The sequence below is a fragment of the Hippocampus bargibanti genome, linkage group LG05, assembly GCF_051943395.1.
Source record: "Hippocampus bargibanti isolate YZ-2025 linkage group LG05, ASM5194339v1, whole genome shotgun sequence".
NCBI classification, from domain to species: Eukaryota; Metazoa; Chordata; class Actinopteri; order Syngnathiformes; family Syngnathidae; genus Hippocampus; species Hippocampus bargibanti.
Window position 1 is genome coordinate 22,453,683 of NC_142738.1, and position 15,226 is coordinate 22,468,908.

The following is a 15,226-nucleotide window of genomic DNA, read 5'->3' on the forward strand; positions in this document are numbered from 1 at the left end:
AGACTGTGGATAAGGATAGCAGCGGAGTGAGGGGTGAGAGAGGGACGGAGACGATGGATTTTACGGAGGGGGAAATATGCAGACCGTGTTATGATATTCATATGGGTTATTCATACCCAGGCTCTTGACCTGAAGGGAGGGGGACACGGTTGAACTGTCAATGGTGAGAGAGAAATTGTTTGCTTTGTGTAGGGTGGATTTGGTACCGACAAGGAGAAGTTCAGTTTTTTCGCTGTTAAGCTTGAGAAAGTTATGGGAAAGCCAGGATTTAATTTCTGAGAGGCAAAGTGAAAGGCATGAAGGTGGGAGAGAGGTGTCAGGTTTGCTGGAGAGGTAGAGTTGGGTGTCATCCGTGAAGCAGTGAAAGTGAATGCCAAAATTGCGGAAAATATTGCCAAGGGGAAGAAGGTAGGTAATAAAGAGAAGGGGCCACAGGACAGACCCTTGGGGCACACCAGAGGACACAGAAGAGGACTGTGAGATGAAGGAGTTGATTTGGATAAACTGTGAGCGATCAGAGAGATAGGAGTGAAACCAGCAAAGTGGGGTGTGTGTGATGCCTAGGGTGGAAAGTCTGTCGATCAGGATGAGGTGGGAAACGGTGTCAAAGGTCGCGGTCAGGTCGAGAAGGATGAGGATGGAGAGTGAACCGGCATCGGCCCCCATGAAAGATCATTCGTGATTTTTATGAGAGCCGGTTCAGTACTGTGGCGGGGGTGGAAACCAGACAGAAATTGTTTGTAAAGGTTATTGTGAGGTGAGAGTGAAGCTGGGAGGCAACAGGATTTTGGTGATGAATGGAAGATGGGAAATTGGACGTAAGTTATAGACATTGTTGGGATCTAAGTCAAGTTTTTTCAGGATTGGAGTAACAGCTGCGGTTTTGAGTGGGATAGGAACAATTGCAGCTGATAACGAGGAGTGAATAATGGTTGAAATAAATGGGAGAAGAGATCACGATAGTAGGGGGGGGGGTCGAGCTGACAGGAGGAATTCTTGGATTTGGTGATTATGTCTGAGATTACAGAGGGATGGGGGAGTTCAAAAGTGGATAGCAGTTGTAAGGAGTAGAAAAGGAGTAGAGTGGGGGGGGGACAGAGGAGCCGAGGTGCTGATGAATTTTGTTGACTTTTTCACTAAGAAAACATAAGCAGAGCGTTGCAGGTATCAGAGGAATAAATGTGTGAGGGGAGAGAGATATAAGGTTGTATGATTTTGTTATAGAGGGAAAAGAGGACCCGTGTGTTTCCAGAATTCGAGTCAATGAGTCCAGAGTAGTATTGCAATTTTGCGCGTGAGATAGAGTCCTTGTAATGGGTGAGGTGAGCTGTGTACATGGCCTTGTGAGTAGTGAGACCGGTCTTCCTGTAAAGTCTTTCCAGTTGCCGAGTTTTAGTTTTGATGGAGCAGAGATGGGCGGTGAACCAGGGGGCGGACCGGGTGAATTGGACAGACCGGAACTTTACAGGCGCAAGGGCATTGAGGGTGTTCGTGAGGTCCACGTTGTACTGAGAAACAAGTTCATCAGGGGAGGAGTTGTAGTCCAGAGTCAGGGTGGCAATCATCTCAGCGAGGGTGGCAGTGTTGATGTCCTTGACGTTGCGATACGTGATGATGCAGGGTGGTTTAGGGAGAGAGAGGGTGATGAAAATGTTAAATGAAACCAGGAAATGGTCTGTTTTGAAAGTTGATTATCCTTGCAATTCGTTTGGGTAAGACCAGAAATGCAAATGAGGTCCAGGATGTGGCCTTTTATGTAGTCGGGGAAATCCGAGAATTGATGCAGACCAAAGCTGTCAAGTGAGGAAGTGAAATCTTTGGTGAGGGAAGAGTGGAAATGTCCATGTGAATGTTGAAGTCCCAGAGAATAATTACATTTGGTGACAGAGCGGAGAGGTGTGTGAGGACATCAGAGAATTATTTTCAAATTTTCGATTGTGGGAGAGGGTCCGGAAATTTTACATGCAAGGCATTCAAATGATAGGCTTTCCGGGAGTGAAACCTGGGGGACTTTCCAGTTCTCGCGGCTTGAGAGGCGGGGCTTAGGAGTCGAGTCGTTGAGCTGAGGGAAGTCTCCCGCCGTTTGCCTGATTAATACGGTCTGATTAATACAGTAAAAGTCAAGCTTACGGTCACTTAGGATGTCCTGGATAAGACACCCCTTTCCCGTAAGCGAGCGGACGTCCAGGAGGTCGAAGTTGACGCTGAAAAGTTCTCTGCCCCATTTTTCACAACTTCAAACACAATAAGACAACTAACTGCAAAAAAAAACAAAAAACAAAACATTGATGCGAAGAATAAGGTTTTTTTTAAATTAAGGAAGTACCTACCACAAATGCTCCCTTGCTTAATTTATGGTAAATATCTCTTGCTGATGATTTTGCTCCGCTTGGTGGACTCCACCAGCGTCAACTTCGACCTCCTGGATGTCTGATTGGCTGCCGGTGCCGAGTGTGCAAATTGCCAATCAGACGCCTGTTTCGTGCTTCGGACTACACCGTGACTGAAAAGTGTACTTGTGAGTTTTGAAAGGCGTTTAGAAAGAGGAGTCCACGTGGCTTGTAGTGGTTTACTTAAAGCTTTTGCTTTATTAAATAAAACAAACGTTTGATTTGGAAAAAAAAAAAAACTTTTTTTTCTTGAAGAAGTTGTCGTCCACCCAGGCGGAGATGTTTTGAAAGTTGTACGCCCGACATAGAAGTTGAACGCCCCGGGCCACTGGGCAGACGTTATCAGACTGTATTTTTACCTTTTGTAATTTATTTCGTAAATAGAAACAATATTTTCCAGTTGAGGCACTTTTGTAACATGGTCATTTGAACAGACCTTCATAAGTAAAGGAACTGCAATATCAGAATCAGAATCAGAATCAGAATAATCTTTATTGCCAAGTATGTAGGACACACAAGGAATTTGTTTCCGGTAGAACACGCTGCACTAGTATCGTTGTCAAAAAAACTGCTAAGTGGCACTATACAGTTCCATTTTGGCTACTGTCTATGCAACCATATACATTAAATATTGTATAATTTGAGTATTATCCATTTAACTGAATAATCTTTGAAACGCACAATATAGTTTTGGGGGGGATTGAATACCTGTATTGCTTCACCCGCTGAAATTCGATTTAGAGACAGGAAATACAGACGCTTCCCAACTTACGAACATTCGAGTTACGAATAACGGTACATACAAACATTTTTGTGGGCACAGTATGTCGAAAAATGTTCGGTCAGAGATGCTGCAAATTAGATTTTGTATTCCGCACCTTTTTCTGGCCAAGATCGCTTGCAATTGACTGTGTAGTGGGCATCACACACACACACACACACACACGCACACATGCACGCACACACACACATGCACACACAGACACACACACACACACATATACGCATACATGCACACAGACACATTAGACTCTAATGGATACACATTTACAATCAGAACGTTTCATGACCTCTAATGATTAGAGGTTTCAAGGGCTGGATGTTTACGAACGGACACCATGGCCGACCCATCAGCGCTATGGTGAAGTGTAGCCAATGAGTTCAGGCCCCGATCCGGCGAGCTCACTTACGATTGGCTAAGTGGGCGGGAAGGAAATCCCTTTTCCCAGTTGACGCTCTGAGTAGGAGGCACCAATCTCGCTTACGATTGGCTGTGTAGAGTATGTAGGCGGGGAGGAAATCCTTCTTCCCAGTTGAGGCTCTGACGAGGAGGCAAATGGCGATACTTAACAAAAAGTAACGGCACGTAATTCTGTAATTACGTGCCAGCAGCTTCAGTAATGGTTCACTAAAGATAAAAGAGCATATTTCGTCATACTACGGTATATGTGTGAATTTATTTTACGACTGTTATAGCATCTGTGTTTTATTGTTCCTTGTTCAGTCTTTGACTTAAACATACATTCCATACAAAATATAGCACTGAAGCCACTTACGATCAAATTCACCTGATGAACGACCGCTCAGAATGTATCTCGTTCGTAAAGTGGGGAGCTTCTGTACAAATAGTAACACCACAATTGATCATTTTAAAAACATTTTACATGGTCTTAGTCAAAACAGAAACTCACATTTGATTTGTGGGCATGCTTAACTCTTTCCTCCCGAGCAGGCATTTTGCATTTCTTCCCCCACAACCTACAGAGCCTGCAGCTTAGCTTTGTAGTGTGCTCCCTGAGAGGCTTCAGCAGGAAATTCATAACTAACATGTGTGTTCAAATAAACTGTTATAACTTCTTCATTTGTCGTCCAATCTTCATGAAACTTTCAGTACACTTTCATAACATATAATAGAATAAGATAACAAAGTGTGTTTTTGTGAAATTGATTTAAGTTTTAGAAAATTATTGCAATGTTAATTAATATGTTTTTCCAAAACCTGCAAATTCAACAAAATGCATTCACAACAAGTCACACACGCATTAAATAAGCCTAGAATGCATTTAAAATAATTCAGGATGTTTTTATTTCTGGTACGGTTTAAAACATGGAATGCATAGGTTCACCTTGCATTGCTCAAAACCTGTTCTTGGGTCGCAACGAATTTTCTTCTTTGCACACTTTTTACATGTTCTCTTTTTATCCAATTCTACTGGCCAATGAAGGAGGGCAGCAGTGTAATTCTCCTTCATGCATTCTCTTTTTCTTTTCATTTTGTAATTGCCAAACAACTGATGAGCTAAGTTTGTCCTGAATTCTAACTGAGTCCTTTTTCGGAGGCGACCTGTTCTGGTTTTCACTTGATGGTTTGGAGAGTTTCATCAGTATAAATCCATTGCAAATCCAAATATCCACTAGAAACCAGAACAAGTATTTCCACCATTTGAGTGATTTCCTGGAGATAGCATATGAAGCACGTAGTTCATCAGCCTGAAAGTATTTAAATGGTGATAGAAGTTCATCAATGCAAAAGTCACGACTGTGTCAGATGCCAAAATGTCTTCATCTCACATGGTCATCTATTTCATTCTCATCACGATCTGGAAAGATATACAGTACATGGGTATTTTAGAAAAAAAAACATATGGACCTCCCTTTCAATAATCATATTGAGAATGCAATGAGGTACTGCTATTAGTGGAAAACGCACCATTCACTTACAATTATTCGCATCGGGTACCAAGTCAGCATCAACAATATCATCATGAAAATAGCGTTAGCGTTAGAATGTTCTGAATTCGGGACACTCCTTATTTTTAATATTTCTCATAAATAAACAAGTTAGCGTTAGTTTATGCATTTCAGTATCAAGGTAAACCTCTTCTGAATAGCTCATAAAATAGTTACAACATATTTACGTGGTATTTCATCCATGAGGAAAAATAGAAGGCACTTTGAAGATGGAGGAGAGCAAGTTGTGTTGCGCATGAAGGAGATGATGTCACTGACGCTCTTAAAGGCAAAGCTGCATCGAACCTGTTTTAAAGGGACATGTAACTTGTGCCGCATCAGTTTCAATCGGCTGCTACCTTTCATTTTCTCAATAGCACAATCGTCCGTAAAGGGTTAACATCCATTCACTGCCCGCCTGTAGTCGGCATCCGGCATTATTTGTTATCGCTTCAGCCCGACTGGAGGTGTGAATCGGGATACACTGATGTAAAAACACAACGACTATAGTCGTTTGCCGGGAGGAATGAGTTAAAGGACAACCGACACCTCCTGACAAGTTGTGTCCATAATTTGTAAAACCACTTCAAACGACTGCTACTGAGCACATTTTACAAAGATTCCACCACATAGAGCTATATTTGACGTTTTAAGACTCACACTGAATATTCAGGAAGTCTTGTTTTCGAGTTGATGAGGATGCCTGACGTGACGTCAGGAACGCCCGTGACTGAGAAAGTGACACACAATGCATTTTGGGTGCTTTGTTTGGTCTGAAAACATTGTGTTGATGGCGAAATTAGAAGGAAAAACACATAGACAGTAAAGTCTCGTTATATCGATATTCAAGGGAGTCCGAAAAAATATCGATATAACCGGGACTATCGATATATCCGACCCTGTTTGCATGTAATTTTCTCCGTGTGTGCATAGAAATAGTATCGATATAACCGGGACTATCGATATATCCGATATCGATATATCGAGACTTTACTGTAAATAACGCGATGGTGAATCGTGTGTCGCACCAACACTACCAATTGCGGTAACACCATAAAAGTGGACACAAATTCTCAGCCGACAAATCAGCCCATTTCCAACAGAGCTTGAGTGCCATCTTGTGCATTTTTTCTGGGAGCTACATTGGAGTCCAGACGGTTCGAATTGATACGGAAGGACTTGTTTAATCGATTGCAAACATGTATGCTTTCCTCTTCAGAACTATTTGAATCATATTCAGAACTGGATGAGTAACAAGAAAGCATCTTCTCCGAATCTGAACTCTCTGAAGCCATTGTTTTGTGTCTGGAGTATCCTGGGGTGACGACACGAATAAGGGGGCGGGACCTTCTGATACTCGCCATTTCCGAGGTCATTTTGAAGCAGTTTTGGGACACTTTAAGTCATTTTTATTGCTGTTTTGCATTTGACTAAAAATATCCGCCTGCTTGTTTTGGGTATTGTACACTGTAAACCCGAACAGTACTACTGACTCAAAGTCATTGAGGTCAGTCAACTCAAAAGCCGATTTTTTGTTTCAAAACCTTAAACGTTTTGAGTTTTTTGAATAGTCATGCGTTTTTAATTTTCAGTAAATCAATACTTTTGAGTTCATGGCTGTCATATACTCATATATTTTGAGTAAACGGCAGAACGCTGCGTGATGACGTCACCGCAGGCGTGGTCTCACCGGGGCCATTTTTACTTCTCGACGGCTAAAGCGTGCAGAGACCCACGAATTCAGGTGAGAAGACAAACAACATTATTTAATATTACAAGGACCCAGTGTATCAATGCTGTAGTCGGTGCACAGAAAAAGGATATTTTGTTGTGTTTTTGACGACAGCAAATTGGAAAGTCAGTTTGTGGAACTTGCCGCCTTTCACAAGTTAGCAAAGATGCTAGTCGGTTGTCGTGCTTGCGACAGCTGAAAGAGTGGATGAGAAGGCCTGTTGCAGGTTATGTTTGTGTCCGCGAAGGTCCGAGAGTAATCGTCAAATCGGTGTAAAATTAAGGTTTATATAAAAGGGTCACACAAAATCCTCCACACCGTGGCTGCAACGGCCAGCAGGTTAGTGCTTTGAGTTAACTTTGTTTGCAAACGACAGTACCGCGTGTCATTGTCCAGCACAAGCTATAGGCTTAAGCTATCTATACACGTGCAGCGGTAGTGCTGCAGTTTTAAGAATGCACTAAGTAAATATAATGATAGCCAAAAAATTTACAGTGGATTGGAATATGTACAATTGATGCAGTTTAAATGGTTATGCATGTGTAAATTAAACATGAACTTTTTTTTAAATGTATTTTTGGCATATTCAGGATACCGAGAGAGCTGCTGGAGGCCAAGTCATCAAACTGCAAACACCTGACTGGTTTGATTGCATCATTTAATCTGGTACATTAGATTTATTAAACTTAAAAAGTTAACATGGATAAATGTGTTTTATTAAATTAAAGGATTACATTCATTGTCATGTTTTTTTCTCTTCAACCTTTCAGCCCCCGGGTGTAAATTGAGCAACACCACCATTATCGAAGGTATGTTTACATTTTTATTTATGCTATATTCTTAATTACCTGATGAATATCATACTACATTTTATTTTTTATATTGAACAGAATTTTACCTTTTTAACATATATTGGAGTATTTTACACCATTACTTGAGACTTCATTGATTGTTCTTTCTTTAATAAAAACAATCTCAAGTCTCACATTCTCCTCTGCTCTTACCAGCAACTGATGTTCATTAATCATTACAGTGATGCAGTTGTTAAATTGCAATAGGGATAGTGCGGAGGTTCCAAACTATTACGAAGGATATGCTTGGATTTGAGCTATAATAATCCGTAACTGTCTTTAATTTGGACCCACTAGAATCACACCAACTTTACTTTGCTTATCCAAACACGTACTCATTCTTGAAAAATGTTTAATGTAATTGCAGGCCTAACATGGACTGGAGATGCAAACTGTGTTCTACATCCCTGGATACTCGGGCAAAGTTATTTAGCCATTATCGTTTGCAACATTTCCAGTATTCAAGAGTCAGCCCACTGCCATGTCTCGACAGCAATTGCATTTGCACTTTTCAGTATACACAGATATACACATGAGACGCAGTCTGGCCCTTCGTGCGCTCCCATCACCTACAAGAAGATAACTCCGAGTTCTTCAAGACATGCAATGTATGTATTACCTGACTTAACACACATGTCTATCTATGGCCACAATATATGCTATAACCTTTTACTTTATTCAGTATGTGTACATTTGTGTGTATTTTGCAGTGGGAAGAGGATCCAGACATTGAAAACACTCCTGTCGCACTTCTCTCCGTAACAACTGACAACCTCACTAGTGCCATCTTGTTTAACCCCGACAGCATTTCTGTTGTGATAGAAGATGGCATTATTGTGAGGTTGGCTGATGCACACCTCCTCTTGTTTGGTTTAATGTACGCATTGCATTTAGATTATCCAAGAAAATTAATCCTCACATTCACCTTCATTCAGAAAATACTGCTGTGTCTTGATGATAACAGACCACTCAAACCACGCTTGCTAAGTTTGAAAAATGCTTTGTTCCGCAATATTGAAGGCACCAGTGCCTCCAATATTATGGAACAGAGCAACACTCGATAAGTAACTTCAGTTTTACTCTGCTTTGTATACCTGTTTGTGACTGATTTTCTATTAATACTTTGATATGTAAACTCGGATTCCACCAAAATGTCTTTTTTCGTTTCAGGAATACTGTGTTTGTTTTTAGTAAGTTTTACCTTGATTTGCACCTTATAACGAGTACATTGAAATGTATTCGGTTGTATTTATTCAAGTATATGCTTTTCAAAGAATTTGCCCAAATCTCAGTCTAAAATAGACTCTCAACAGCTAAAGTGCCTGCCGTGGTGTGTATGAGACAACAACACAACAAAATAGCAAATGACTGCTCATAATGGGGACAGCAGGCTGGCCGGCTGTCAATCTGTCAAAACAACACAGGGGACAAATGCAGTGTCCTCTTATCATGGAGTGCATGTTGAATGAAGATAAAGAGCAGCAATCAAAGCATTTAAGCAGAGAAAACTGAAGCTAATGTGGTGTTGTAAGAATAAAACAAGCTGCAGCTCATTAACACCAGTGTCATGAGATCTTTATGGACTGTATTAGTCCTTGCAAACTCAAAAATGTGGTTTGGTTCGGCTTTTTTGGGCTAAAATAATGAAAATCAACATCAATTGCTTACAGAAGTACAGTATATTCTATGTACTTTTCCCGAAGCATATTTCTCAAGCAAAATAGGGCATCCATTGAATCCAATCTTGTATAAAAAAGAGTATTTTATCTACAATGTGTCATGTGTTTTATCATTCTATATTTCTCTCTGCTTTTTACTGCTCAAAGCAGGCATCTATCGTCTTACTCGTCATGAGTGTGGCTTCATAGATGGAATGATGTGATGCTGCTGCAGTTTAGCTTCCAGATAAAGGGTTCTTTAAATTATAAAAGTGCACAATAGAAAATTGCTTAATGTGAGATGAGTGAGATTTGACAATGAGGCAGAGAAATGATGTCAGGACTGGCTTCCTGGGAGAGTACAGTTACAACATTCATTCATTCATCATTCCAGACTGCTTAATCCTCATGAGGGTCGCGCGGGGTGCTGGAGCCTATCTCAGCCGTCTTCGGGCACTAGGTGGGGGAGACCCTGAATTGGTGGCTAGCCAATCGCAGGGCACACAGACACAAACAATGATTCGTGCTCACACTCACAATCAGGCTCCCATTCATGTTTTTGAAATGTAGGGGGAAACCGGAGGACCCAGAGAAAACCCACGCGGGCCTGGGGAAAATATGCAAACTCTACACAGGGAGGTCGGAGCGGGATTTGAACTCACGACCTCTGCACTGTGAAGTCAACGTGACCATTCTAGCTATAAAACACAAGCCTTTTGTGCAAGTTTAGTTCATGGCAACACAGCCATTATCCTGTCAATTGATTCAGTGTTTTACTTGAATATCCGACTCATATTTTTGCACTTGAGTTCAATCCAAACCTCACACAGGGAGGCCGAAGGTGTAATTAAACCCGTTACGACTGCACTATGAGGTCGACATGCTCAGCACTAGTCCATCGGGCCGGCGTACCGCAAATGGTCATGCATGCTTGCAAGGCACCATTCAAGATGGGATCAGCATTGCGGGGCGGATATCTGGAGCTAAGCAAGTGTTGTCTCTATGTTATTAATTGCTATCCCTTCCCCCCACTGCCACGAAGTGTGGCACCCCCCCCCCCCCCCCCCATCTTCGGGATAGGCGCTGCTGAATGGGTGAATTGGCCAAAATATGTAGTCTTGTCTTGGATGCAAATTAATCGTCTGGATGTGAGTTTGTGTGCGGGTGCATGCTCTTGTCGCACGAATGGATCACAAACTGACTGATTAAACAGTTCGTGAGCAGAATACAAGTCTTTTGAACCGCCACCCTCATTTTTTATCTTGCACATAATAAATCGGGAAACAACAAAGGAGATTGGTATTTTGTTGGTCAATTCATCTTGTCTGATCTGATCACCTTCGAAACTGCGCAAAACACTAAACCACCAGACCAAGTCTGCTTAAGAAGGAGACTCTTCAACTGCAAGATGTATAGAGAAGTTTCACGAAACAAGGTTTGTGGTGGGTAACAGCAATTGTTAGAGTCGTATCTTGTAGAAGATGTTTACATCCATCCATCCATCCATCTTCTGCTGCTTATCCGGGGTCGGGTCGCGGGGGCAGCAGCTTCAGTAGGGAAGCCCAGACTTCCCTCTCCCCAGCCACTTCTTCTAGCTCGTCCTGGCGGATCCCGAGGCGTTCCCATGCCAGCTGGGAGACATAGTCTCTCCAGCGTGTTCTGGGTCGTCCCCGGTGTCTCCTGCCAGTGGGGCATGCTCAGAACACCTCACGAGGGAGGCGTCCCGGGGGCATCCTAATCAGATGCCCGAGCCACCTCATCTGGCTCCTCTCAATGTGGAGGAGAAGCGGCTCGACTTTGAGCCCCTCCCGGATTACCGAGCTTCTCACCTTATCTCTAAGGGAGAGCCCGGACACCCGACGGAGAACGCTCATTTCGGCCGCTTCCATCCGGGATCTCGTTCTTTCGGAAACAACCCATAGCTTGTGACCATAGATGAGGGTTGGGACGTAGATCGACGGATAGATTGAGAGCTTTGCTTTTTGGCTCAGCTCCTTCTTCACCACGACAGATCGGTACAAAGTCCGCAAGATGTTTACAATGATTAAATAACCTTTAATGGTGGGTGTTTGGAGCTGTGAAACTCTTAAAGACTGAAAAATGAACTTAAGTCTGCTTTACTACTATAAATCAGAGACTGCTATGACTGACACACGAACTATAATACAAGGTAAACTAACAGCACTCACTATTTAAGGAGAGCAAATCAAGCAGGGCTTCTCACCACATTATTACCAGCACAGTAGTTCGTCTGTGTAAGCTCTCAGTCGTACAGGAGTGGTCCATCGATGAGAAGGTTTCTTCAGCCGTCATCTGTACAAATTTGTCAAATTTGTACAGATGACAGCTGAAGAAACCTTCTCATCGACAGCACAGTAGTTGCAAATGTACAAATTCACTGAACACTAAACAGAAATAAATAATAACAATTATAACTATTTCCAAACTATATAAATCAATATGTATTGTAAATAGTCAAACTAAATGTTCTTCTCCATTCAAAATTCACCAAAGCTCCCCTCACATTGGCATTTCACACTGATAAAGAATAAGAAGTTATCATGTTTAAAAGTGCCGTGCTTAGTTGGCCAACTAAACAATAGGCCCACAGTCAAAGCGCAGATGGCCGAAGTAAATCTGAGTGAAACAGACATATGTTTGGATGTAAACAATTAACTAGTTTTCTAACAGCTGAAAGTTTGTACTTTGACTGTAACACAGAAACAGCAGGATGGTTAAATTTTCCACACCCATTTAGATATCTGTCCCATTTCAGTGCTCTTCAGATCTCTTTTGAGACACACTTGGGTTTAGATTGGCAATGCTCTTCGCATTACAGCTCCATCAGAGGTATTTAGCCACCATCTCTTTTCATTTTGAAAAGTAATTAAAAAAAATCTTAATGCTGACTCGTAGACAGATCATATATGAATATGATATGTGTGTATCGACTTTGTGTTGTGTATGAAATCAACAAATCAACAAATGAGCTTTTGGTGGCATGACAACATATAGTAATTACAAACATCACCACTGCAACTGGTGTGCATTTGAAGCAATGTTTATGCTATTTCACTGTAGTAGTAGTAGTAGTAGTGGTAGAAATAAAAAATAGTAGAAGTACAGTAGTAGTATTTTGTACTGTATGCGTGCACATCATACCATGCATGTGTTTGTGCATTTCTGTAATGTCACTGAGAAGATAAAGAGAGCATGTTGGATTAAAAAAATAAAATAAATACATCTGAATCAGGCATTATACCCTGAAGATAGCTTGACTGTGACATCTCGCTGTCCGAATGAATATCACAAGTAAATGTAACATTTGACAACTCACTCTTATTTTACGCAGACAACATTCAATTCCAAGGAAAGCTTTGGAATCCGAGGCAAATGGCCCAAACAATTGGTTTTCTGAGTGAACTTTCATAAATGTATTTAAAAAATGGAAGCAAAACAGACCTGTGTTAAAGTGAGACAAAACAATGGGGCTGGTGAAATCTCCTGCTAACTCGAGAGATACGGCGATAAAACAGGACCATTTTTGTTCAATGTACAATCACACTGTTTTACACCTGTTTTTCACAAAATTGTTTGACTAATATTGAACATGATTAAAATGTTTTCTTTTCAGTGTGTTCTTGGGGGATTGATTGATTGATTGATTGATTGATTGATTGATTGATTGATTGATTGATTGATTGATTGATTGATTGATTGATTGATTGATTATTCGTTTTAAGGTGGCCCAGTTGTCGAGTAGTTAGAACACCGACTTCACAGTGCAGTGGTAGCGGGTTCAATTCAAGTTCTGGTCTGCCTGTGTGGAGTTTGCAAGTTTTACCCGGCCTGCATGGGTTTTCCCCGGGTCCTCCAGTTTCCTCACACATTCCAAAAATATGGATGGCAGGCTGATTGAACACACCAAATTGTCCCTAGGTGTGAGGGTGAGGGCAAAAGGTTGTTTGTTTTTGGTGCCTTGTGGCAACCGGTTCAGGGTGTCCCCCGCCTATTGCCTGAAGACAGCTGGAATAGGCTACAGCAAACCCCCACCCCACTTCGACCGTCACCCTTGTGTAAATAAAGCAGACCGAGCGCCAAAGACAAAGTCTAGTGTCATACAAAGTACAAATACAAGTTGACAGCGTCACGTTTTCGTACCCGCTGTCCTGAAGAAGGAAGCGGGGAGGCGTGGCCCCGCCACTAGCTGTCAATCCAAACATTTTGGTAATAATAGTATTGCTTAAAAACAACAGATCGACATCGTACACTATCCTGTCGTATAGGAGATGCCAGCGTGTCATAATTTGTTATGATCACGTGATCCTCGCGTCAGCCATTTTGAATGCTTTTCGAGGCGGGCAGGCGGGCGGGCGGGCGGACGGACGGACGGACGGACGGACAGACAGACAGACAGACAGACAGACAGACAGACAGACAGACAGACAGACAGACAGACAGACAGACAGACAGACAGATAGATAGATAGATAGATAGATAGATAGATACCCACACACACACAACTGAAAACAGTGTGTTGCAGGAAGATGATGGGTAAGGTTTATTTTATGAGTGTTGTCATATATGAAACTAATGTATGTTCAGTATGTATTCATTTATTTTGGGACGTGTGTTGCTCATGCAGACCTATCAGCCAAGTTGAGTCAACGGTTTTGTTTTTATTTTATTTTTAGTACAAACTCCTTTATTATGCTCAAAATGGGTGGGTATTACATATACTTGAAGGAAAATGCATTGGTATTTTAGTAGATTTCAGAGTTTGCACTAATTACTTTTAAATATATTGTTAAATACGTTTTACGTTGATCATATTTTTTTCAATCTGTAGTTGTACATCAGTACAAATTTTGCAACCTCAACCAATTGGAAAAAACAACACAACTGTAATGTCGAGTGCCAAGTGTCCCGTTGCAAGCCCCACCGAAGCCGCCTGCTTAAGATCAGCAATGGCCCAACTCAGCTGGGACAGCTGCCATGGCACGCTTGGGAAACAGTTTGTCAGTGGGCTCGCTGTTCAGTAAGGTTGAACTCGTTGCCGTATTTTGCACACAGAATGGCAAACGTGGGTGGCTTGAGCAATGCGGTTGTCGCTCGACAATCATAAATAAGTGACCATGAGCCATGTGGGATACGAGGCTATGTTGACGCCAAAGACGCACATTATGTTCAGGGGGATCGAAAGTTCTCCTGCTTGTCGGCGGAGAGATACATATACGTAACCACGTAGCCCCCTCCTCTTTATCGCTTGCAATCCGTCCGCGCATCACCCACCATTAGTTTATTTTTAAGTTTTCAAAAACTTACCAACTGTTCTCGAGCCGAGTAGAATGTACCAGATCCACATCATATGCGCTCCTTTCCCCAGAGTCCTGAGCTTTCTCGCCGAAAACCGGAGGGGAGACTTCCTCGGCGACGAACTCTGCCGCCCGTTGGACTTTAGAATTGGACTATTTTATCACTATCCGGGTTAAAAGGAACATTTTGGGCGGTTCGTAGAGAAGTTCACGTTGAGTACAAGTAGCGGCTTTCGGTTTGGGGGGATGGGAAAATGCTGAACGTGGACGTGTCTTCGGGGTAGAGCCTTGGAGACTGAGGTCGCTCCTGGGTTGTTGTTCAAAGACGGAGGCGGAGACACAAGCCGGCTGGCTGCAGGGTCGGCCCTCCTGGAACTGTGCTTCGACTCGGGACCACCAGCGCACCTTTCGAGAACGCGCTTCTCCGTCAATAAGCAAACGGGCATCGCATTGAGAATAAAACGGAGTACTGTATATTTAAGAAACAATAACTGCATCTGATGAAGAAGCATCAACAATCCGCTTCACATTCATTGGTGACAACATTGAC

The 15,226-nt window shown here is 42.2% G+C and overlaps 1 protein-coding gene across 3 annotated transcripts in view; it reads right to left on the bottom strand.

Moving 5' to 3' along the window:
* ldlrad3 (low density lipoprotein receptor class A domain containing 3) overlaps nucleotides 1–14,991 on the bottom strand; it is a 129,248-nt gene extending 114,257 nt beyond the window's left edge. For all 3 annotated transcript variants that reach the window (XR_016115065.1, XM_088997329.1, XM_088997328.1), the window contains exon 1: nucleotides 14,687–14,991. Coding sequence is in view for 2 of the 3 variants with exons in the window: in XM_088997329.1 (XP_088853455.1) it covers nucleotides 14,687–14,729 (43 nt within the window). In the remaining variant the exon portion in view is untranslated. The remainder of the gene's footprint in view (nucleotides 1–14,686) is intronic.
* Nucleotides 14,992–15,226: the final 235 nt, after the last annotated feature.